The sequence below is a fragment of the Aspergillus oryzae genome, chromosome 5, assembly GCF_000184455.2.
Source record: "Aspergillus oryzae RIB40 DNA, chromosome 5".
NCBI classification, from domain to species: domain Eukaryota; kingdom Fungi; phylum Ascomycota; class Eurotiomycetes; order Eurotiales; family Aspergillaceae; genus Aspergillus; species Aspergillus oryzae.
The window spans coordinates 575,554-596,048 of NC_036439.1; the positions used below are offsets into that span (position 1 = coordinate 575,554).

Consider the following 20,495-nt stretch of genomic DNA (forward strand, 5'->3'; position numbering starts at 1 on the left):
CGTCAATAACTAAGATTTTATGTAGGTTCGGCCCGTGTTTTGCCAGGTGTAGTTTTTGAGGGAGATGTGGTATGTCACTAGTGGATGATAAGGAAGCAAGGGGGAAAGAGATTGTTCTAACACGGTTTAATCGGCGGGGGTTTAGAAACATCTTGACAGAAGCGAAGTTTCAATCATGTTTCCGAAGTGCCAATGGCATTGTCCCCTGGTATCGGGATTCCCTGGATGAAAGAGTCAATGAGGGGAGCGTTTGTCAGCTTAGCCTAGCAGATCAAGTGGAGAGCAAAAGCAAAAAGATAAGCCAGCCATGACGTTGACGAGGCTAACGGGTGCCGAGGTGTTCAACCTTCGGCATTTTGTTCCTGGGACCAATCGCAGTAGCAGCATCAAGCCATTGACCCCTTGATATACTAATTGAACCAAGATTTTGGTGGCCCGTTTATAGCCAGTCTCAACAACCGAGAAGTACTAACTAGTTAGTATACTTATCGCTGATTGTTAATCAGCTTACATATACAATATAAGCCCAATGTCCTCTAAAATGATTAAATATCCTTTTTTTCAAAATCCTACAGTACATAATATGAACAAAATAATGTGACCTTTGGGAAAAAAGAAAAAAGAAAAAAAAGAAAAGATGTTTTTACACTACAAGAGACGCGGCTTCTTCCCCGGCAAAGAACTTCTTCTGCTCCAGGCATCTATCACTCTTACAACCCTGACAGCGCAGGGTCATCTGACGAGAGCATTTTTCTCCCTTTCTCAAGTGCTCCTGCGCGATATTTGCAAGGGCTTCGATGAAGATGGGACTTCCGTTCAAGCTTTCCGCTCGCTTAACTCCAGGGGAATTGGCTTCTTCCATCACTTCAAGGTCCAACTCATACAAAGTTTCAATGTGGTCGCTGGTGAAGGCGATCGGTACAAGGACTATATCAGTCTGTCCGCGCTTCACATACTCCATGACGGTGTCGCTGGTCTGAGCTCCAAGCCAAGCCGACGGGCCCACTTGAGATTGCCAGCACAGTCGGTAAGGGTTGCTAAAACCAAGTCTTTGCATTACCGCATGGACAGTTGCTGCAACTTCGGCCGGGTACGGGTCACCTAATCAAAAGTTAGATTTTACGTCCAGCAATTGGCGCGTTGGCTCGAATCTCACCTCTATTCACCACGCTCATGGGCAGGCTGTGGGCGGAGAACAGCAGAACTACACTGTTCCTCTTGTCCTCCGGATATGTCTTGAGCTGATCCTCGATGTTCTTTGCGAAAGCTTCCACTAAGCCGGGATGAGTCGGCCACCGATCAATGACACTCCACTGGATGGAGCCGGAGGGGTCCACGCTCTCATTGGCGCGCCTACCCTCCAGGCGATTTCTCCATTTCCATAGTTCATTCAGAGAACTGCCTGTAGTCGAACAGGAATATTGTGGGTATTGTGTAAATGCGACAGCACGTCCTCCCTTCCCTCTTCCGAACCCATCATCGAGTAACTGGGTATACATCTCTTCCGTCAAAGGCGCAGCATACCGAAATGCAACGTAGGGTTTATGAGGCGCACTTTCAGGATTGAGTTTGTCTAGCAACTTGCACATTTCCTGGCATTGGTATTCGGACCATTTTCGGATAGGCGAGCCGCCTCCAATGTCCGCGTATTGCTTTTGGATCTTTGGGGTTCTCCGCTTTGCGATAAGTGGTCCAAGATATGTTTGAAGCCGTCCCAAGGGAATCAGATCACCGTCGGCCTTTACCAAAGAGCGAGGGAGACGTTAAAAATGGTCCATGAGAATGTTTGCTAGTCTGAAAACGTACAAATAACCTGCTCAAAAAGTCTTCCACCTCATTCGTCGTAGAGGGGCCGCCCATGTTTAAGAATACCATTGCGGTAGGGCCCTTGGAGCCAGTTGCATCTTGAGTGACTGGAGGGACTGCCGTTGCGAAGCCATTTCGCTGTTCTGTGTTGTATCCAAGCGAGCTGCGAGCTACCGGTCGCAGTAGTTGCCGAGGAAGCGCGAAGGTCCGACGGAGGGCCATTCTAATTAACAGATGGTAGCACAATCCTTTTCCCAGAAAGTAATGACCAAAGCGTGCGAATAGCGGCGATAACAAGACAATGAGGTCGGAGCAAAAAGTGTATAGGGATTTTAATGGGCCATGTGGCAAGGGTCAACAGTAATCAGAAAAGATGCTGACTTGAAGCAAAGAGTCCAGAACCGGTAAAATGACGGATGAGTTGGAGCTGAAGCGAATGGCCAATCAGGATTGACTTGGGGTCATCGAGTCTTGGCGTATGTCACCTGATGTTCGTGTCTTCCCCGCGTCGTCCGATTGAAGTGTCGCGTCACAGGTGACGAAAGAGCGGGAACGCAGGCAGCAGAGCGACAGGCAGACACCTAGGAAAATACCAATGTTGCCGTTCAACGGCACTTTTGCGTCGATTACTTAAATATCGTCCTTGACTACTTTTCCTTTGACGCAATTCATGACTTACGACTCTCAACACATTCACAATGGCTGACGAGGATCAATATCGTGGAGACGACCAGATCGATGAGGAAGAGGAGGAGACCGACGAGAGTGTACACACTTTCAAACACACCTGAAAGCTTCGGAGGCTAACATGTTATCAACCAAAATAGGGATACAAAACAGTGAAAGATGCCGTTCTTTTTGCTATCGAAGTCAGCGATTCGATGCTCACGCCTCGTCCATCTTCCGATTCAAAGAAACCTGCGGAGGAGTCCCCCACAACGGCCGCACTAAAATGCGCATATTATCTCATGCAACAACGCATTATCTCTAATCCCCGTGACATGATCGGTGTGCTATTATATGGGACGCAGGCGTCCAAATTTTATGACGAGGATGAAAATAGTCGAGGAGATCTTTCATACCCACACTGCTACCTTTTCACAGACCTTGATGTCCCCTCTGCGCAAGAAGTCAAGAATCTTCGGGCACTAGCACAAGACGGCGATGAATCAAAGGATGTACTTAAGGCGTCAGGCGAGCGGGTCTCAATGGCGAACGTACTCTTTTGCGCCAATCAAATATTCACGTCGAAAGCCCCTAACTTCTTGTCTCGGCGATTGTTTATAGTCACCGATAATGATGACCCTCATGGCGATAATAAAAGCTTGAGATCCGCTTCAACTGTACGCGCGAAGGACTTATATGACCTCGGTGTCACTATTGAGCTGTTTCCGATTTCTCGGCCAGGCCATGAGTTCGATACCGCCAGATTCTATGACGTAAGATTATATTGACTCAATGTGAAGTATCGCTGCTAACAGCAATTAGGATATCATCTACAAGGCCTCTCCTTCGGATCCAGATGCCCCGGCATACCTGCAAACCGATTCCAAGGCTTCTCCAGCCACCGGGGATGGGATATCACTGCTCAATACCCTCCTGTCCAATATCAATTCAAGATCTGTCCCACGGCGTGCACAGTTCTCCAATATACCATTGGAGCTTGGACCAAACTTAAAAATATCTGTCTCAGGATATCTTTTGTTCAAGCGTCAAGCACCCGCCAGAAACTCCTTCATCTGGCTCGGCGGTGAACAGCCCCAGATTGTCAAAGGAGTGACCACTCAAATCGCTGACGACACGGCTCGCACGATTGAAAAGTGGGAAATTAAGAAAGCTTATAAGTTTGGCGGTGATCAGGTTGCTTTCACGCCCGAAGAGATGAAGTCACTGAGGAACTTCGGTGATCCTGTCATCCGTATAATAGGGTTCAAGCCCCTCTCTGCACTTCCGTTCTGGGCCAATATCAAACACCCCTCCTTTATATACCCATCGGAAGAAGATTTTGTGGGCTCCACGCGGGTTTTTTCTGCTTTGCATCAGACACTCCTCCGGGATAAAAAGGCCGCACTTGTCTGGTTCATTGCTCGTAAAAATGCAAGTCCTGTTCTGGGGGCTATGGTCGCCGGAGAAGAGAAACTAGACGAGAGTGGCGTCCAGAAGTTTCCTCCAGGAATGTGGATAATACCTCTCCCGTTCGCTGATGACGTCCGTCAAAACCCTGAAACCACACTCCATGTTGCACCTGAGCCATTGATCGATCAAATGCGGTATATTGTCCAGCAATTGCAACTTCCAAAGGCGTCTTACGACCCCTTTAAGTACCCTAATCCATGTAAGCTTCTGCCAACTTCCTGCACAGAAACTCTGGCATTAACCTATTGCTCTGTTAGCCCTCCAATGGCATTATCGCATTCTACAAGCCTTGGCGTTGGATGAGGACCTCCCGGAGAAGCCAGAAGACAAAACGTTGCCCAGATATCGGCAGATCGATAAAGTATATCACACATTCCTATTCTTTCCACGGATCTTGCTGACCTTCGCTTAGCGCACTGGCGACTATGTATTGTCTTGGGCCGACGAGTTGGAAAAGCAATACGCGAAAATATCGGCACATGGCCCGAAGAGCACACTCGTCAAACGAAGCGCCAAAGACCGAACATCTGAAGTCGAGGATGCAGCCCAGAAGCCATACAAGAAAGTGAAGGTGGAGACAGACGAGCAAGGCGTTGAAGATGTAGTGCGAGCCCATTACCAGAAGGGATCGCTATCGAAGGTGACTATTACCTGCCCCCTAGGCTTTAATTTGGACTAACTAACGCGCGTGACTTGTGTGTAGCTTACGGTACCTGTCCTCAAAGACTTTCTGAATGCCCATGGACGCTCCGCTGCTGGGAAGAAAGCTGATCTCGTTGAGCGTGTGGAGGAGTATTTGGAGCAGAAATGAGACAACGCTAGTATTGGTTACGAGAGACAGATTTTAGCAGATAATGTTTCTCTATCCTTTTAATAAAAAATACATAATGCTAGAACACTATCAAGTGTATATTAATGGTCTTTACCTACGTAATCCTACTCAATAATGTCATCTCAGAGAGCAAATGTGTACATGTTCGAGATATTCAAACACTATCGGGAAACCTAGGATGATGCTGTAGGGACTTTTGGTCCTCGTCTATGTAATTTGACCCAAAATCTGAAAATATAGTGGGAGGTTTGTCACCGTAAAAGTCATTGTACCAGCAACGTTGCAGTCGTACATCAGTAAGTAATATAAAATATGAATAGGAATATATTTCGATATATTTACATGTTTTCTAAACCGTACCGGCAGAAATAACACAGATGATTCAGACGGGTATATCCAAACGGACGAAAGCCCTCTAACAACGCCTGTCTAATCCCAGAAATGCATGCTCAAAGCGATAAACAAAAGTATACCGGATAGGTATCTATGACAAAACCCACATAGTAAAAACAGTCGTGGCTGGTGTACAGTGTATATATATCTATGTTGCGATTGAAAAAAAATGTACTAGCATTTGCCATATACTTGGCAGTAGCAGAGTTCCTCGTCTGGGCAACTAGAGGACAAACCATGTTAGTTAATTTTGTTATTGCATAGGTTTGATGCAATGGATGCTTACTATACGGACTCCTTGCCGAATATGACATGCCAGAGGAACTCCATGACTCGTCCGCTACTGGCATCATCTTTCTCTGTGTCGATGACCCATTGTCGGAACTTGATGTAGTCTTCTCGAGGTCGTTTCAGGACCTGTTCGCGCGACACGGCGAATTGCGCGCAGCATGCTGCGCCGACGAGTTTGGGCGCTTGGAGGAATTTTTGTGTTTGTCGGTTCTCCGTCGATGGGTCTTCTGTGATGGCGGGCGAAGTAGTCGAGTTTAGGGGCGGGGTGCTGGTCCCTTCGAACACTTCTTCCCAGACCTGTTCCGTTACATGGCGATTGATGCGATGATCCGCCTTGCATCCGGGGTTCCAATTGCAACGGAGGTTGACGTAGCCATTCTGTTGGACGAAATCAAGCTGTAGAGCGCGCATCGCTGCTACATTGTCGTGCAAAGGCGCATCGACATGCCAGGCCATGAAGAAGCCGGCGCGGTGGGCATGGAGGAAAGCGATTGTGGAAGGAAGGTTGTCATAATGATCAATCAGATACGTGAGGTAGGCCATAGATTCGTGGCCCTTGTTGAGGGCGGTATTGAGTTTATGTTTGTCTGCTTTGGTTTTATTCGAGGGGTTGACAATATAAATCGCACGTTGCCAGCTTCAAGCGGTCCGTCATTAGTAACCGAGTCAATTGGTGATTGTTGGGGAGAGGTTCCGTACTCAGGGAGTTCTTGCTCGACCCATTCGGCCGGCTCTTCTTCCAGCCGGGCCATCACGATCACTTTGTCTCCCAGTTTTGCATGGTAGTGGGATAGGCCCTCATGGTGGGGTTTCTTGGAGTTCAGCCAATCTATCAAGTATGCGCCTGCGCGATACTGGTTGCAGATTTCCTCGAGGTGGAGCGCTAATAAGTATATTGGGACGATGAGTAGTAGACATGCGCATAGTGCTAATCTAAAGCCGCATCTCATTGTGAAGTTTGCCACACGGTGATTAGTACTCGGGTACTAGAGATATCCAGTAGCGCATCAAGGGGGGTTTTCAGTGTCGAGACGAATTCGTTCTAGCGCAGTACTCAAGGGTACTGAGCGTTCACTGGCGATTGGTATGCATGTAAGAACTGGAGGACCTGAATATTGGGGACAACCAATTGGGTTTGAAAGTGAGGGTAGCGGAAGGTATTGACAATCAATAAAATGAGGGTTAGTATATTAAATATCAGTAAGGGATAAAAAAAAAAAACAAAAGAAATAGAATAATATCGGATAAAAAGGAGAGACAGAAAAAGACCAACTCGCAGATAGGAATAATGTTCAACGCCCTGGAAAGAGGAAAAGAAAGGAAAAGGACCGAGAGGGGGATATCACCGCATGATGGCAAAGAACCCTAAGAAATGAGAGACCAAAGCGCTGCTCCGTAATAAAGTCCAGAAGGGAGGGAAAGACGATGGGATGGTTGTACCAGGCTACCAGCTAGGGATGGCATTTTTTCAGATATTTTGTCTAAATCGCAGAATTGCAGAAATCTAAGTGTTTTTTTACTTTCCAGTTTGAAATTTAAAGTGGGTATAATTCGGCCAATCAGAAAGGCTTACTTATCAATATCCGACTAATCCCACAGACCAATTAGACTACTAGAATCTATATGGTATATTGGTCTAGTGACTACGGAGTACTATGGAATCACTATTTTAGGCGATTTATAATTTCAATATTTTAAATAGCCTTATTTTCAATCGATTTCAACTGCCTGAGGTGTTTTAATTTGTATCATTGCTGGGAACCCCTATAAAAAACTTGAAGCCAGTTAGTAGATCAAAGCCAAGCCGCTCTAAATTACTAGTGCAAAAACTACTTTCAAGACCGATTCTACATTTCGTGTCAAGAATTTCATGAAATTTTGACATTTTGCATTTCTTCCCTCGTACCGGCAGCTCATGAAAATCCAGGACCAGCCAATATGCTTATTGGACGGTCTGCGGACATCATGTCGAAAGTGCAGCTCCAGTGAGAATCCCCACTGTTAGGCCACGCGTTAGCGCTGCTTAAGCTCTGGGGGCGCCACTACTATGGAAAGGCTCGCCATCCTCATAGGCTCCAGGGGGCTGTGCTTGTTCAGGGGGTTTAACCTTTAGTGGGCATAGCGGGGAAGCTTGGCGTGGCCCGTCAGGCTTACTTTGCACCCGTCCTTCCCCTCACTGGCCACTAATTTAGAGTGTCTGCACACTTTACGCCCGGTACTCCGTAAGCCTTCTTTGATCTGCTGTCACTAGGTTAGTGAAACAACACTTGAACCTGGACTCGAAATTTACCCGTGGGACAAAAACGGGAACTGGAATTCAGACACCGCCACAACTGACCCTCAGGAAAACTACTGCAACGGTTGATTCTGAAACAAAGGAAGAAGAACCGTTGGAACGTCCAATGGAAGCGTTCCGTAGCTTAAATCCAATTAGAGGGCCTGATTGGCCCACAGAACCATGGGTCGCACGTGGCGTCCCCAAGTAGGTTACTTAGGATTCTAAGTTATATCAGCCACGCCAGATACGGACTCTTAAGCGAGCGGGGAAATAAAACCGAAGTTGAAAATGGCAAAAGTCGGTTCCTTGGATTGTCAGAACACGGTCTCCATTCCCCAGCCGCAGCAACGTCGATTGAGGTGCCTTCTTAGTGCGTAACCCACTCCAGCATCATCAATGAAAGTCCACGAGGACATTAGTACGTATCACTACATTGAAGTACGTGGCATACCCATATACCATAAGACAGGCAGCAATGGATTGATATGTGGTGTCAAAAGTGATAATTAACCCTAGACAATACTCTCTGTCATCTCCTGCTATAATTATATCCTGTTGCCTAGATTAGGCCCTATCTCCAGATTCAGAGGCTTACTTCATTTTAACTTTGGTACTAAATGCAAGCCATGAGGGATTTTAGGTAAACCTATATACACACGAGAGGGGAAAAGAAAAAGGAAATAAAGAGAGAGGAATGCGAAAATTAAAAAAGAGGGACAGAATCAGTTTGATTGGACACAGTAGATAACTGACCACTCACGGGACCACTTACTGAGCACGCACTCGTAACCCTATTCTGACGGACTTGTACCCTTTTGTGCTTGTAGAACTATCAGAACTATCTCATATCTCCACTATGTACTGATTGCTCGTCCTGATAACATCAATCAAATATCAATGCATTCTATAGTTGATGTATTCTGTAATAAGAGTCTGTGTAATAATACTTAACCTCATTGAATGGGCCTTTTTGTTACTTACCCTATATCTCTCAAGGAGAGAGTGTCGCGCTATCGTTACCATGCGATAGATAACCTCAACATTTAACGGTGCCAGACGGCCTTCATCTGACCCTGACTTGACCAATTTTGAGTACTCTCACATTGAAGACAATGCGCGGAGGTGGAGTATTTTCATTCCACATTTTCACCATGAACCATTAATGGGCAAGCGTTCTCATCCGGGTTCACAATGTGTTTCCTCTCCTCTGCTTACTTCCATTGTCTTTCAAAATGTGATATGAGGTGCCCTATAGAGAGGCAACCGTTTGTGCTACAGCCATCAAATACCCATGAAATTGCTTCCTATACATATAAGTTCAAAGTGCCAGCTACTTCTACTGAGAAACACTGAATTAGCATGCTTCGATATTGAGCCTAAAATCTTGGAATGTTTGCTGGATCTGCCAAAGTAAGTTTGACTTGAGCGCTGAATAAGCAAGCCTTTCACGGCGTTCATATTCAATCAGAGCTTTTGGCGGCAACAGGCTGCCGACGATATTCTTTATGGGCTTTCAACCTCTCTTCCTTCGAATCCGAATACTTGTCTCCAAATATGCGAGAAGGGGTAATAAATGCGCACTTGTCGTTAGAGGGCCTTTGACTAAGGACTTCGAAGATGGACTTCATGCCGTCAGATGACTTGGCTTGGAACAAATGCCTGGCCCTCTCTTCTTCTGGATCTTTGGAATCCGATGTATATGGCTCAGGATCATTCATCCCCATGTGGGCCCTCAAGCAACTGAGCACCAAAGCCGCAAGTCCCGCTGCATATGCGGTAGAGAAGGAGCTTCCGCTAGCTTTATTGCCATTTCTCATTTGCACATCCTCACCTGGTAGTAGAAAGTCCGTTTGAGCATACAAGTTCCTTTCTGCCTGTTGGCCATAAAGTGTAGCTGAACCAATTTTGATGACTCCATCGATGCCGACGGGGGCATAATCTTTCACCTCAGCCTCTGGACCCTTGTCCATGAGAGATCCAGAAAAGATCACTTTTTTGGAATTCTTGGTGATCAAATCCGAGAAACCTGTCTCGTTTTCATCCTAGTTGCCCTTTCTAAAGAAACTCCAGCTCATGGATACAATATCCACATCCATAGCCAATGCCCATTCCAACGCCTCCAAAATCACAGTAAATTAGTTTCGTGACATGACGATAACATAAACATTTATTTGAGTACTCACCTTATAGGCGGATGCTGTAGTGAATCTCTGACCACTCTCGACTTTCCGTGAATCATCTAAACGAGCTATGAGAAGCTCCACTTCGGGGCATAATTGTCGAATATAATCGGCCATCTTTGTGCCATGGATGCAAGGGCCCACAAAGTATTCCTCCTTGTCTGGATGAAATGATTGCCCCTTTTGCTTCCCATACTTTCCAGTTAATTTGGCACCATCATCTAGGAGGGCAACCCTGGCCGACAACCCCCCTGTGGAACGCAGAATTGGCCGAATAAACTCCTTAAGAGGTTGTAGCTTCAGGATCCACGCATCAGGCTTAGGCCTATATATATTACAGTGAGAAATTTGTAACCCATGCATAAAACCATCGTGGAATAGACTCACTGGCCATGAGAAGGGATGCTGTCATCTTTGGGGCGATTCCTTTGGATTTCTAAATTGTTGCTTTCCTGGTTTGGATGATCGGAAGGATATATCATCTTGATGTTACTTGGATCTAGTGTTTTGCATCGGCTGGAGACCGTTTTGATGAACTCTACCGCGAACTCCTGGCAATCTTTCTCGTCGTTACCATCCTAAACCACAATTAGCGTATTGTCTGTGAGTGTACCGGAGAAGCTGGCTGCGTACTTTTGGATGCACCTCTATTGTTAGCCGTTGCAGCTAAAGTAATGTCAGCGTAGAAGTTTCGTGATTCAACAAATTGTTAATACCTACCTTGGTGAGCTTGCATAGCCCTGATTCGCTGGCCCAGCCTCGAAGGACTGCAGTATTTACGGAAGAGTATAAATAGACATCTCTGGCGCTCGGAGCCGCGGTAAAGATGGTATCACTGCAAATATCATGTTCTTTCCATTTCCAAACTTCAACGTGGAAGTCATCAGTCGGGATTTCGGAACAACTCCAACCAGTGAAGCAGCGGCGGATGGCAGGCGTACTTTGAAGTGACAGTATCGTCCGCAGAAACCTTGGTCCACGATGATGAACCTGAAATTATCACTGTCGGGTTTTGCGGAGAGTTTGCTGGCCAGACAGAGGCACACGCAGGGTGTCGTACTTGGTCGGTAGGCTATCATGGCAATAATGGAAGCATCTATGAGGAAGATGACCAGTACCTGTACACGACATCTTACAAGTTCGGACTGGGAAACAAGGTCGGTTGTGGGGTCGACTACGAGAAGCAGGTGTACTTCTTTACCCAGGACGGGCTGGTTAGCTGTATGTATTGGTGCTATCAACATTGCTTTTCTTTGACTAACCTGAGGACCACATGTCTAGCCGATAACAAAAGCGAGATCATATTCAGAAAGCTGTACCCATTAATCAGTCACAGTGGTGGGGCATGCAATGTGAGTGTTAACTTTGGGCAGAGTGATTTTGTCTGGCGAGGAGCAGAGAAGTTGAAGGAGCCTAGCCTGAGATTTAAAATGAATACTTCTCGGAAGGAGCTATACGAGAGGCCATTGAGCAGGGTATGATGTTTTGTGTATGTGTTAAACAGTATGTTATTAGCAATCATATGGAAGAGACAACTGGAAAATATATAACGTTAGGTACCTAATTTACTTGGCAGTAGAGTAACACTATTGCCTCATATAATTTAGTCTTAGTGCATGACTAGTTTTAGGATGAACTTCCACGATGCTGAGTTCTCTACGTAGTCGGCGGTGTTCCAATTCTGAGCCTTGTTCATGGGTTCAATTCCGATAACCTAGAGCAGCCGTGAGAGTATATATACATAGTTTGCAGACCTGCTGCAACAGACATGACTTCATTGCCTCCATAATTAAGATCACCTACTTATTCCACCCACTAATGCCTGCCCTAAGCGCTTTCGGCCTCTTCCTCTTCTTCACTGCTGACTTCTTCGCCGTCGGCTATGGCTTGCTCCCGGCGTTTCCTTGCACGCTCTCTCTTCTTCTCCAATAATTGATTCAGCTTCTTCGCGGTGTTAAACACCCCGCCAGTGCCAGCTCCACATGCAGCACATGACGGATTTTTCCGATATCGCTGTAAGGCGCAAGACTCGCAGAAATAATGCCCGCACTTGGTGACAATCGGGTTTTGATATGACTTCTTGCAGATGATACAGGCAAATGGAATGCTTTCGAGAAGCTCCTCATCCTCATCGTCGTCGTCCTTTGGTTTGTCACCCCCACGTTGGGAGACGACCTTTCCATCCAATTTCTTTCCTTGAGTGTTTTTATCCCATTCTTTGTCCAATTCCCAGCCCTGCAAGACGTTTTCTCTAATATGAGCGTAGATACACCCGTCCCCAAATCCGCACCAGCTAAACTATGGTCAGACATGAAACTTCAAATGAAGCTGATTTATAAAAGAGAAACTTACCCCGTCTGTTTGTAGTCTTTGCAGACGTTTGGCGTGTAATCCATAAACGTCACAGTACGAATGTTGGTGGGGGCTTTGATCGGACCGAACTGTTTTGCCAGAGAATCGGGGTTTTTTTGGATGAAAGACTGGTAATTCGCCGCGCCTTTGTACGTGCCATCTGATGCAGAGGGGGCGTTCGAGGTTGGTTGGGCCCGCGTGTTCCCCAAGAGATTCTTTGCGTCCAACTCGTCATCATACCAGTTCGAATGCTTGGTGGCATCGTTGCTGGATGGCAATGGGATCGGTGTGGCTGTGACGGGCTGTTCTTCGTCTCTCCGGGGTGCATTGGTTGTAGACGAGGCTGTCACTGCTGCGTTCTTGCGGCGCCTTTTGATTCTGCGGCCCTCTTCATCATCGGACGACGTGAAATCGGAGTCCGAAGCAGGTGGCGGCGCTTCGGGCTTCTTGCGAAAATTGGCCTTGGCCTTGTTTGATCGTTTTTTGAAGGAGAACTGAGGGACCTCATCGGCGACCTGCGTTTCGTCCGTCATGGTTGCGGTTCGCTGGTATATAGTACCAGAATGGCGAGTTAGTGGCAATGCGCACAGTTGCCCCTTAGCCACCAAGATCGGGATGTGTTCGGGGGAGTTGAAACTCAGAAAGTCGGATAATGGGGTTGATATATAAAGTGACCTTGCTTCACGGTGGTGGCGTTCTTGTTTTCCCGATTCGGTGCGCCCCACGTGACTAGTGACAAATGAAGCTTTCTCCGTGTCACGTGTGGTCATATGCGTTCTGACGAAGCAGATCGAAGGTGACCCAAAACAGGGGCGGAAATGCAAACCCGACAAACAGCGACGTCCCAAAATGAGGAGTGCCGTACGGATTAGTACATACGCGATGCTTCAATTGGGTTAAGCTGTAATTTTATTCCAAACCTGATCTGGCTACCCAAAGATCGGGAAGAACCGTCGGACAAGTTATCGATCTAGTAGTAAAGTAGTAAAGATGCTGATGTTGGGAGACAATTAAACTTCCTAGGATAGCCGGAAGATCGACCGTGAAACAGATAAGTTAACCAAGATCGCTGTGAGATGTCATTCAGCATTCCCCGGGATAATGGATTGTCTCTTCTCCTCGATAAACGCCTTGTATTAGCCCTGCAACTCAGAGTTGTTACGTATCAGATCGAAGATAACCTAGTTGACTGCTTGGTACTTAAAAAGGTAGAGGCTCAGATGGAGTGGGAGCCTCCCCTCCTCTATTATTATTTATTTAATTGATTGACTTACCGATGATTCTCGTATCCAGCGGTACTGTGTCCAATTACTATAGTCTCTCGCGCAGTACCTGCATTGAGAGGAGCCTGATACATGAAAGTAATACCTGACTTACTTCTAGTACAAGTAGGATCGGTACCTGATCCTAATAGTAGTCGGTCTTGTTCTGTCTTTCCCGCACGGCCCCAGCTTTCTCCCTCCCCCCCTGCCCACACGGTGTGACTTTCTTCTCCTTCTCTCATTCTTCCTTTCCCTCTCTTTTGTCTTCCCCCGCTCAACGAGTCGGTTCTCGTCTCGTTGTTCATCTGGCTGTATTTGGAACATCTCTCTCTTTTCCTTACCTCAATTTTCTCCTTTTTAATTTTCTCTTTTCTTATTTTTCTATTTGTTTTTTCTTAACTACCTTCCCTCATTACATTCTCTTTTGTCACTCCCTTCTTTTTTTTTTGTTTACTCTTTTTCTACTTCACTTGCCATTGAATAATATTATATGCGCCGCATGGCGTAGCGCGACTTGTCGCATTTCAATCCCGATTTGATACGCTCTTGTTGTCTTTCCTTTTTCGGCTGTTTTGGTACAAGTCATCAATCCACTGACTCCTCCCGTGCGCCCATCCGTTGTGGTTGGTTCACTCGGCACTGACAAGGTTACGTCTACGACTACTGCGCGTTTGTGTTGTCTGAACGCTACCGGAGACCCCCCATCCTCGGCTCTCTTCCAAAACAAACAGAAAGCCTCTGCGACTTCGACGCAATATCCCCTTGTTCGATCGGTTCATCACTCACTTTACTGTCCATCAAGGTGGTACGGTCGCCGTACAGCAACCGCCCCCGATCGACGCTGCGCACTGTCTTTTGCCATAGTCAACCTCGACACACAGTATCCGTGGACCATTCGGTCGCTGGCCGGCTTGCTAAATCACCCGGGCGCAAGGAGTTATAACAGTCCAATCGTGCTGGTGCAGGTCAGATGATGACCTTGGCTTGATAAAGAACACGACGAACGAGGCGACGAGTTCCTGGGCTTTTGACGACAACCGTGTCCTCATCGCAAAACCAGGTACCGCTTACGGATTATTGTCTGGCGCTTGGTTATTTCCCTGGCCGTCACAAGTAACGGTGCTACGGACGGAGGGTAGAGCGGGATTGACACATTTTCACCATGGACGATCCTTTTGTGTCCCCCGCCGAGGCGGTGGCTCCCCGCGAATCGCATAGGTATTCGTCTTTCGATACGCAGTTGTTCAGCCTGGATGCGTCTTCGCCAGCACAAGTGAAACGGGCCCTTGAGGCCCACTTAGCGGAGACGGAGCGCAGACTGGAGGAGGCATCTAAGTTGGGTACAGCGCTCATTGAACAGCAGAAGGAGCTTGAGGACAAGTTGAAAGCAGTCGAGCAACAGCAAGAAGCCAGCCAGATCGGACCGGACCTGCAGCGGAGACTCGTGGACCTGGAGAGAGAATACAGGGAAATTGGTCGCGAGACGGCACGGGCATTCCTTGCCCCGAAACGTCTCGCGGGAGGTGATGATGGCCATCTGGGGACCCCCTCACTTGACCAGAAGGTATACAATTTGCCAGTCCGGCACACTATATGGAGCGCTAATATGATGTCCAGTCACCACTTAGCCCCGCCTTGTTTGCTGGGCAAGCCACCAACTCTCCCAGCAAGGTGAGCGTACCATCACGAAAACAGCGCAACCAACCGTCGAGCCGTGTCCATGATATCGAGTTTGCGACGGAGATCTCCACCTCCCTCCTGGCCCAGGTCCGTCAGTTGCAGGCGCTGCTTGCGGAGCGCGAGGAGGCCTTGAAAACTGTGAACTTGGAGAAATCGAGGCTTGAACTCGAGGCAGAAGGATATACGCAGCGAATCCGGGCATTGGACGAGAGCGAGGAGCGCTATAAGGACGAAAACTGGGCGTTGGAGACTCAGACGCGCGAGCTCATGTCTGCGGTGAAAGATGCTGCCGATCGCGAAAGTAGACTCAACAGCAGCCTGGGTGCTGTTACAACAGAAAAGAACACACTGGAGCGAGAATTAGAAGATCTGAAGCAAACCAATACGAAGCTGATCGAGGAGCAGACGGCGGCACAGAAAGCGAATGACGCTGAAATCCATCTCCTGCGCAGGAACTTGAGTTCAGGGGATGCGGAAAGGCTTGCACTGCAGAAGAAGGTTGAAGAGTTGAACTCACAGAACGAAGAGCTTGCTAGAGCGGTCGCTATGCGGCTTCGACAGCAAGAAGCGGAGACCGTGCGAGAAGTTCACCGGGATGATGACTCTGATGAGGATGGTAGAGGGACACCGGAAAATTCACCTCCACCATCGCCCAATAAATTCACTCCGCGACACAACCAATTGGAGACAGAAACATTGCGAAGTTCCTTGGGCCATGCTCATCGTATGATCCAGAATCTGAAGAGCACCATTCACCGAGAGAAAACTGAAAAAATTGAGCTCAAACGTATGCTTCAAGAAGCGCGCGACGAGATTGAGCAGAAGCGTCGCGAAGCTATTGCTCCCTCTGGCCCCTCTAATAAGCGCCAGAAGACCAAGCCCGATAATTCACGCAAGGCTGCAAGACCGAACCTGCTGGGTGCCGGAAGGAGAGGAACGACAGAGATTGAGGACGTGCATGAGACCGATACCGATTGGGAAGACCATGCTACTGACACAAGTCCATCGCACAAAGCGGCTTTGAGATCTTACCGAAGCCGCCCCGAACTTCAGTCTTCAGACGAGCCCAGTGATGCCTACCACACTGCTACCGAAGCTGACGATGCTTTCGAGACCGCCAACGAGCGTGAGGCAGCCACTGAAAGCGAGGCCTTCCAGACGGGCGTCGAGAGCATGGCTGATGATAGTACGGATACCGATGAGCTAACTGAAACAGAGGACCGTATTCAGTTAACACCCCGTGCTCGTGTCTCATCCCTAACCTTGGCCAAAGCTCGTGACCGGAAGTCCTACCAGAGCACTGCTTCCACTTCAGGGGAAGAGGACGAACTCTCCGATGGCATGTTCCCCTCACCAAGTCGAACTTCTACCCCTCGGCACCGTCTCAGGAACAAGAGGAGTGTGTCGAGGAGGATTAGACCTTCTGGAGAGGCTCCCATGGCCTCTGACAGCCGGCCATCTAGTTCACGGGAGTCCCCAGCAACGAGCTTCACACAGACGCTAGGGGACTCCGAAGGCCAGAGCCTGTTTGCAGAACTCGCAGAACTTGACGGCGAGGAGGATGAGGAGGCAGAGTTCGGCCCACCGATAGAACACGATGCTGATTCCACCCCACGTATCCTTTCGATGCCTGATTCGAGAAGATCATCCCAGGCCACTTTGAACACGAGACCTAAGGCTGTAATGGTTGACTCCGGTGTCATGACTGACCCTTGGGAACCAAGCGCCCCGGTCGTTGTGAACGACGAGAATGTCTCGGATGTACTTGTAACACCGAAGAAGGTGACTTCGGATGCCGAGACTGCTGCTGGAACGAGGGAGCAACCAGAGTTGGTGCATGCTGCGACACAGGGGGCCTCCCCTCAGACGTCTTCTGAAGTGAATGGTGATCAACTGTCGAGTGTGCTAGCCACTTCGAAGATGATTTCGGATGTAGATGCGGAGCGAGAGATCAATGTCCCCGCAGCTGTGCTGCCACAGCTCGATATTTCTCCTATCTCCACTCAGGACACCGTTCCTGTAGCACCTAAGCTACCTGAGTTGAGCATGTCATACGTTGTGGGAGGCTCAACCGAGCCGGTCGCCGGGCCTATTTCTGATCCCCCGGAGATGGCTTTGTCGGCCATCTCTTTGCAGTATACAGAACCCATTTCTGCCAAGCTTCCTGAGCCGGAGCCGAAGTACGTACCGGAAGTGGTTGTCTCCTCGATCTTCTCTGAGGGAACTCAGCCTGTTGCGGCAACGCTTCCTGAGCCTGTGCCTGAGCCCTCAATCTCCGTGGCAGAGCAGGCAACGAGCACAGATCTTCCACAGCTGGCATGCTCCGCAATTTTCTCTGAGGATACCCAGCCTGTTATGGCGACTCTTCCTGAGCCCGTTCCCGTGCCTGTGCCTATGCCTGAAGCTCCAGTTTCTGTCACAGAGCGTGATATAAGCACTGTGGTTCCAGCCCTGGCAGTCTCGACAATCTTCTCTGAACAAACTCTGCCTGTAATGGCGACTCATTCAGAGCCTGTGCCCGAGCCTTCAGTTTCAGTTGCGGAGCGTGCTATAAACACCGAAATCCCTGGCCTGGCATTCTCGACAATCTTCACAGAGCACACCGAACCTATAGCGGCGATGCTTCCAGAACCAGTTCCAGAGCCGGAGTCCACGGTGGCTGTGGGTCAGGCTTCAGCCGAGCATGAAGTCCCTGATTTGACAGTATCTTTCATACCACCAGAATCCACTGAGCCGATTGCACCTCGGGAACGCGAGATTCCCGTCCCTGCGTCTCCGCAATTGTCGGTTTCTACCATCCGTTCCGTGGAAACACTCCCTGTCGAGGACACTCCAGCTACGGCCATCATCCCGGCAGCCCTGCCATCCGACGAGAACGCACCACTCATGCAAACGAGAGGTGTTATGGTCGACAAACCCACTTCAGAGTCTTTGCCAATTGTGGTTGTCGAAGACGAAGCAAATGATAGCTCTGATTATGACACAGCTGGCCACCAGAAGGATGTCCCCTCCCCTCTGAAGGCTATCTCCGGCAATGCTGTCCCTCGCCATGCAAGACGCCGATCGTCAAACCAGGCAGATCAAGGTGCTCAGACGATACTGTCTTCTAAGCAAATTGACCAGATTCTCATGGACCGTGTTACGGCCCGGCCTTTGTCTCCCCCCGACAGTGACAAAGCCAAGGAGCAAGGCAATTCACCTGCTGCCACGCCAAGGGCACGGCCCCGTCCTCAGCATCAGTCATCGGCCGCATCTCTCAACTGGCGACCAGGCAGCGCAGCCAGCCAGGCCTCTACTGTTCATAGCCATCCCCCGTTGCCTTCTGAACATAAAGAGGCTATCATAGCTGCTGAGAAGAAGTCGCTTGATCAACAACCGGCCACACCGGGTCTCATGGCGCCGCCTCTTGCTCCGGCTTCCGCTTTCCGCGCTCCACGCCCGCGCACTCCAAATGATTCAGCCCCTCAGGTTGGCTCCGTCAGGTCTTCTACTTCACGGGCCAGAGTGAGGCGCGAAAGCCAGGTGTCGCGGAGGTCTTCGGTCTCATCGTTCGCATCCGAGATCGAAGAGCGGTTCAATACACACTCCACCCCGGCTGGCGGACCTTATGGCTATGGCTCCGGCACAGATCCACGCATGATTCAAGCCATCACCCAGACCATGATTGGAGAATTCCTTTGGAAGTATACACGTAAAACAGTCTCCGGGGAGATTTCCAACACTAGACATCGTCGCTACTTCTGGGTGCATCCATATACGCGTACATTGTACTGGAGTGAGCAGGACCCTCAAAGTGCTGGCAAGTCGGAGCGTAAGACAAAGAGCGTTCCTATTGAAGCCGTGAGAGTTGTCGCCGATGACAACCCATACCCTCCAGGTCTTCATTGCAGGAGTTTGGAGGTTGTTAGCCCTGGTCGCCGGATCAGATTCACCGCGACTACTAGTCAGAGGCACGAGACCTGGTTCAATGCACTCTCGTACCTCTTGCTGCGGTCGGAAAATGGTGAGGAGGAGAACAATGACCTGGAAGATATCGATGAATTCAACCCTGGGTTCCGGTCAGGATCTCGGTCGCGCCAGAGACCAAGGTTGTCAATCTCTTCATCGCAGAGCCGCCAGACCCGAAATTGGCCGAAACAGCGAGCGGGTTCTGCTCTCTCTCTACGCCGCACAGGGACCCCCGGTCGCGCCTCTCCGGCTCTAAGCACGCCGTCTCACTATTCCGATCAAAGGAATAGTTCCACGTCCCGACTCAGTACAATTCTTAACACTACGCTCAAAGGCTCTTTCGGCAGAAGGGGCCCCCCTGGCTATGCGACATCTAGTATCCATGATGGCAGTGTCTACGGCCGTGACAGTGAGGAGGACCTGCGGCAGATGATGGAGAGGCAAGAACAGGAGACAGACCGACTTGAGAATGTCCGTGCTTGCTGTGATGGTAAGAGCATGCCCAGTTAGGCTGTTATGCCCTATCCGCTAACACTTGTATTTTAGGCAAGCATGATGTCAGCTCACTCTCAAGGACAAGTCGGTACAGCCCGCGTGTAAATCGGCATCACTCTCATCACTGAGCCTGTCGACGCCCATCGTGAAGATGCGTTCTTTCTCCCCAAGGACCTCGTCTATGCATCGCTCACATCTCTTTCCTTTCCACCCTCCTCAACCTTCATAGCATGCGAATCTCATGAGCGCACGTGTTAGCATTTTATTACTGACTCCCTTTGCTTTTCGGTAGCTGCCACCCTCCGGGCACCCTTTCTTGGAACCTTGTGTTACGTATAGTCATTATTAATCTTGGGGGGTTGGCCCCTTTGGCATTTATCCCCGCTCAGGTGTCTGGACTGTTCCTGTCATTCATTCGTGATATTTGCAAAATGAATTATTGATTTAGTCATTTCCTTTGTTGATACTCATTGTCAAGCTGGTATATTCATGCCGTTCGTTCCACCTAGGCTTGGCCCTTACTTATTACTACCACTTCCATCTTGTGTGCATCTTGCATCCGTCCATCATCTTTTGACTTTTCTTTTCTCACATCTTGATATTGAGTCTTTGCAATCTGTAATGACAGCAAGATTGTCACGTGTCCGTATTGACTCTGTTTTTATATGTCAGGAATTGATATAGGCACCATTGAGGAATTCGAAACCATACCATGAACGGATAAGATATCCCTCTAGTAGCTGTAGTTGAGTCCTGTGGCCGATTGGGTTGCCGAGGATTAGTCATGCATCACTCTTCACCTTTCATCAACACACTCCCAAGTTCTATTTCCAATCCCACTC

At 48.7% G+C, this 20,495-nt stretch overlaps 5 protein-coding genes across 5 annotated transcripts; 1 reads left to right on the forward strand and 4 right to left on the reverse strand.

The window, feature by feature from the left end:
* Window positions 1–643: 643 nt before the first annotated feature.
* On the reverse strand, window positions 644–2,706 carry AO090701000682 (ferrochelatase HEM15; the record flags this gene model as incomplete). Its single annotated transcript, XM_023237198.1, has 4 exons — window positions 644–1,101; window positions 1,157–1,739; window positions 1,807–2,029; window positions 2,696–2,706. The coding sequence occupies 4 exons, from the start codon at window positions 2,704–2,706 to the stop codon at window positions 644–646; spliced, it is 1,275 nt and encodes a 424-aa protein (XP_023092243.1).
* Window positions 2,707–3,302: 596 nt separating this feature from the next.
* AO090701000681 (DUF3431 domain-containing protein) lies at window positions 3,303–6,408 on the reverse strand (the record flags this gene model as incomplete). The annotated part of the gene is made up of 4 exons (XM_023237199.1): window positions 3,303–3,468; window positions 5,343–5,390; window positions 5,454–6,095; window positions 6,158–6,408. The coding sequence occupies 4 exons, from the start codon at window positions 6,406–6,408 to the stop codon at window positions 3,303–3,305; spliced, it is 1,107 nt and encodes a 368-aa protein (XP_023092242.1).
* A 3,463-nt stretch (window positions 6,409–9,871) lies between these two features.
* AO090701000679 (uncharacterized protein) lies at window positions 9,872–11,219 on the reverse strand (the record flags this gene model as incomplete). Its single annotated transcript, XM_023237200.1, has 6 exons — window positions 9,872–10,167; window positions 10,304–10,342; window positions 10,410–10,494; window positions 10,550–10,582; window positions 10,637–10,856; window positions 11,179–11,219. The coding sequence occupies 6 exons, from the start codon at window positions 11,217–11,219 to the stop codon at window positions 9,872–9,874; spliced, it is 714 nt and encodes a 237-aa protein (XP_023092241.1).
* A 524-nt stretch (window positions 11,220–11,743) lies between these two features.
* Window positions 11,744–12,801, reverse strand: AO090701000678 (U2-type spliceosomal complex subunit CWC24; the record flags this gene model as incomplete). The annotated part of the gene is made up of 2 exons (XM_001823434.3): window positions 11,744–12,209; window positions 12,269–12,801. 2 exons carry the CDS (start codon window positions 12,799–12,801, stop codon window positions 11,744–11,746), a joined length of 999 nt encoding a protein of 332 aa, XP_001823486.1.
* Window positions 12,802–15,059: 2,258 nt separating this feature from the next.
* Window positions 15,060–19,781, forward strand: AO090701000677 (putative nuclear migration protein (ApsA); the record flags this gene model as incomplete). Its single annotated transcript, XM_023237201.1, has 3 exons — window positions 15,060–15,094; window positions 15,159–19,648; window positions 19,705–19,781. 3 exons carry the CDS (start codon window positions 15,060–15,062, stop codon window positions 19,779–19,781), a joined length of 4,602 nt encoding a protein of 1,533 aa, XP_023092240.1.
* Window positions 19,782–20,495: the final 714 nt, after the last annotated feature.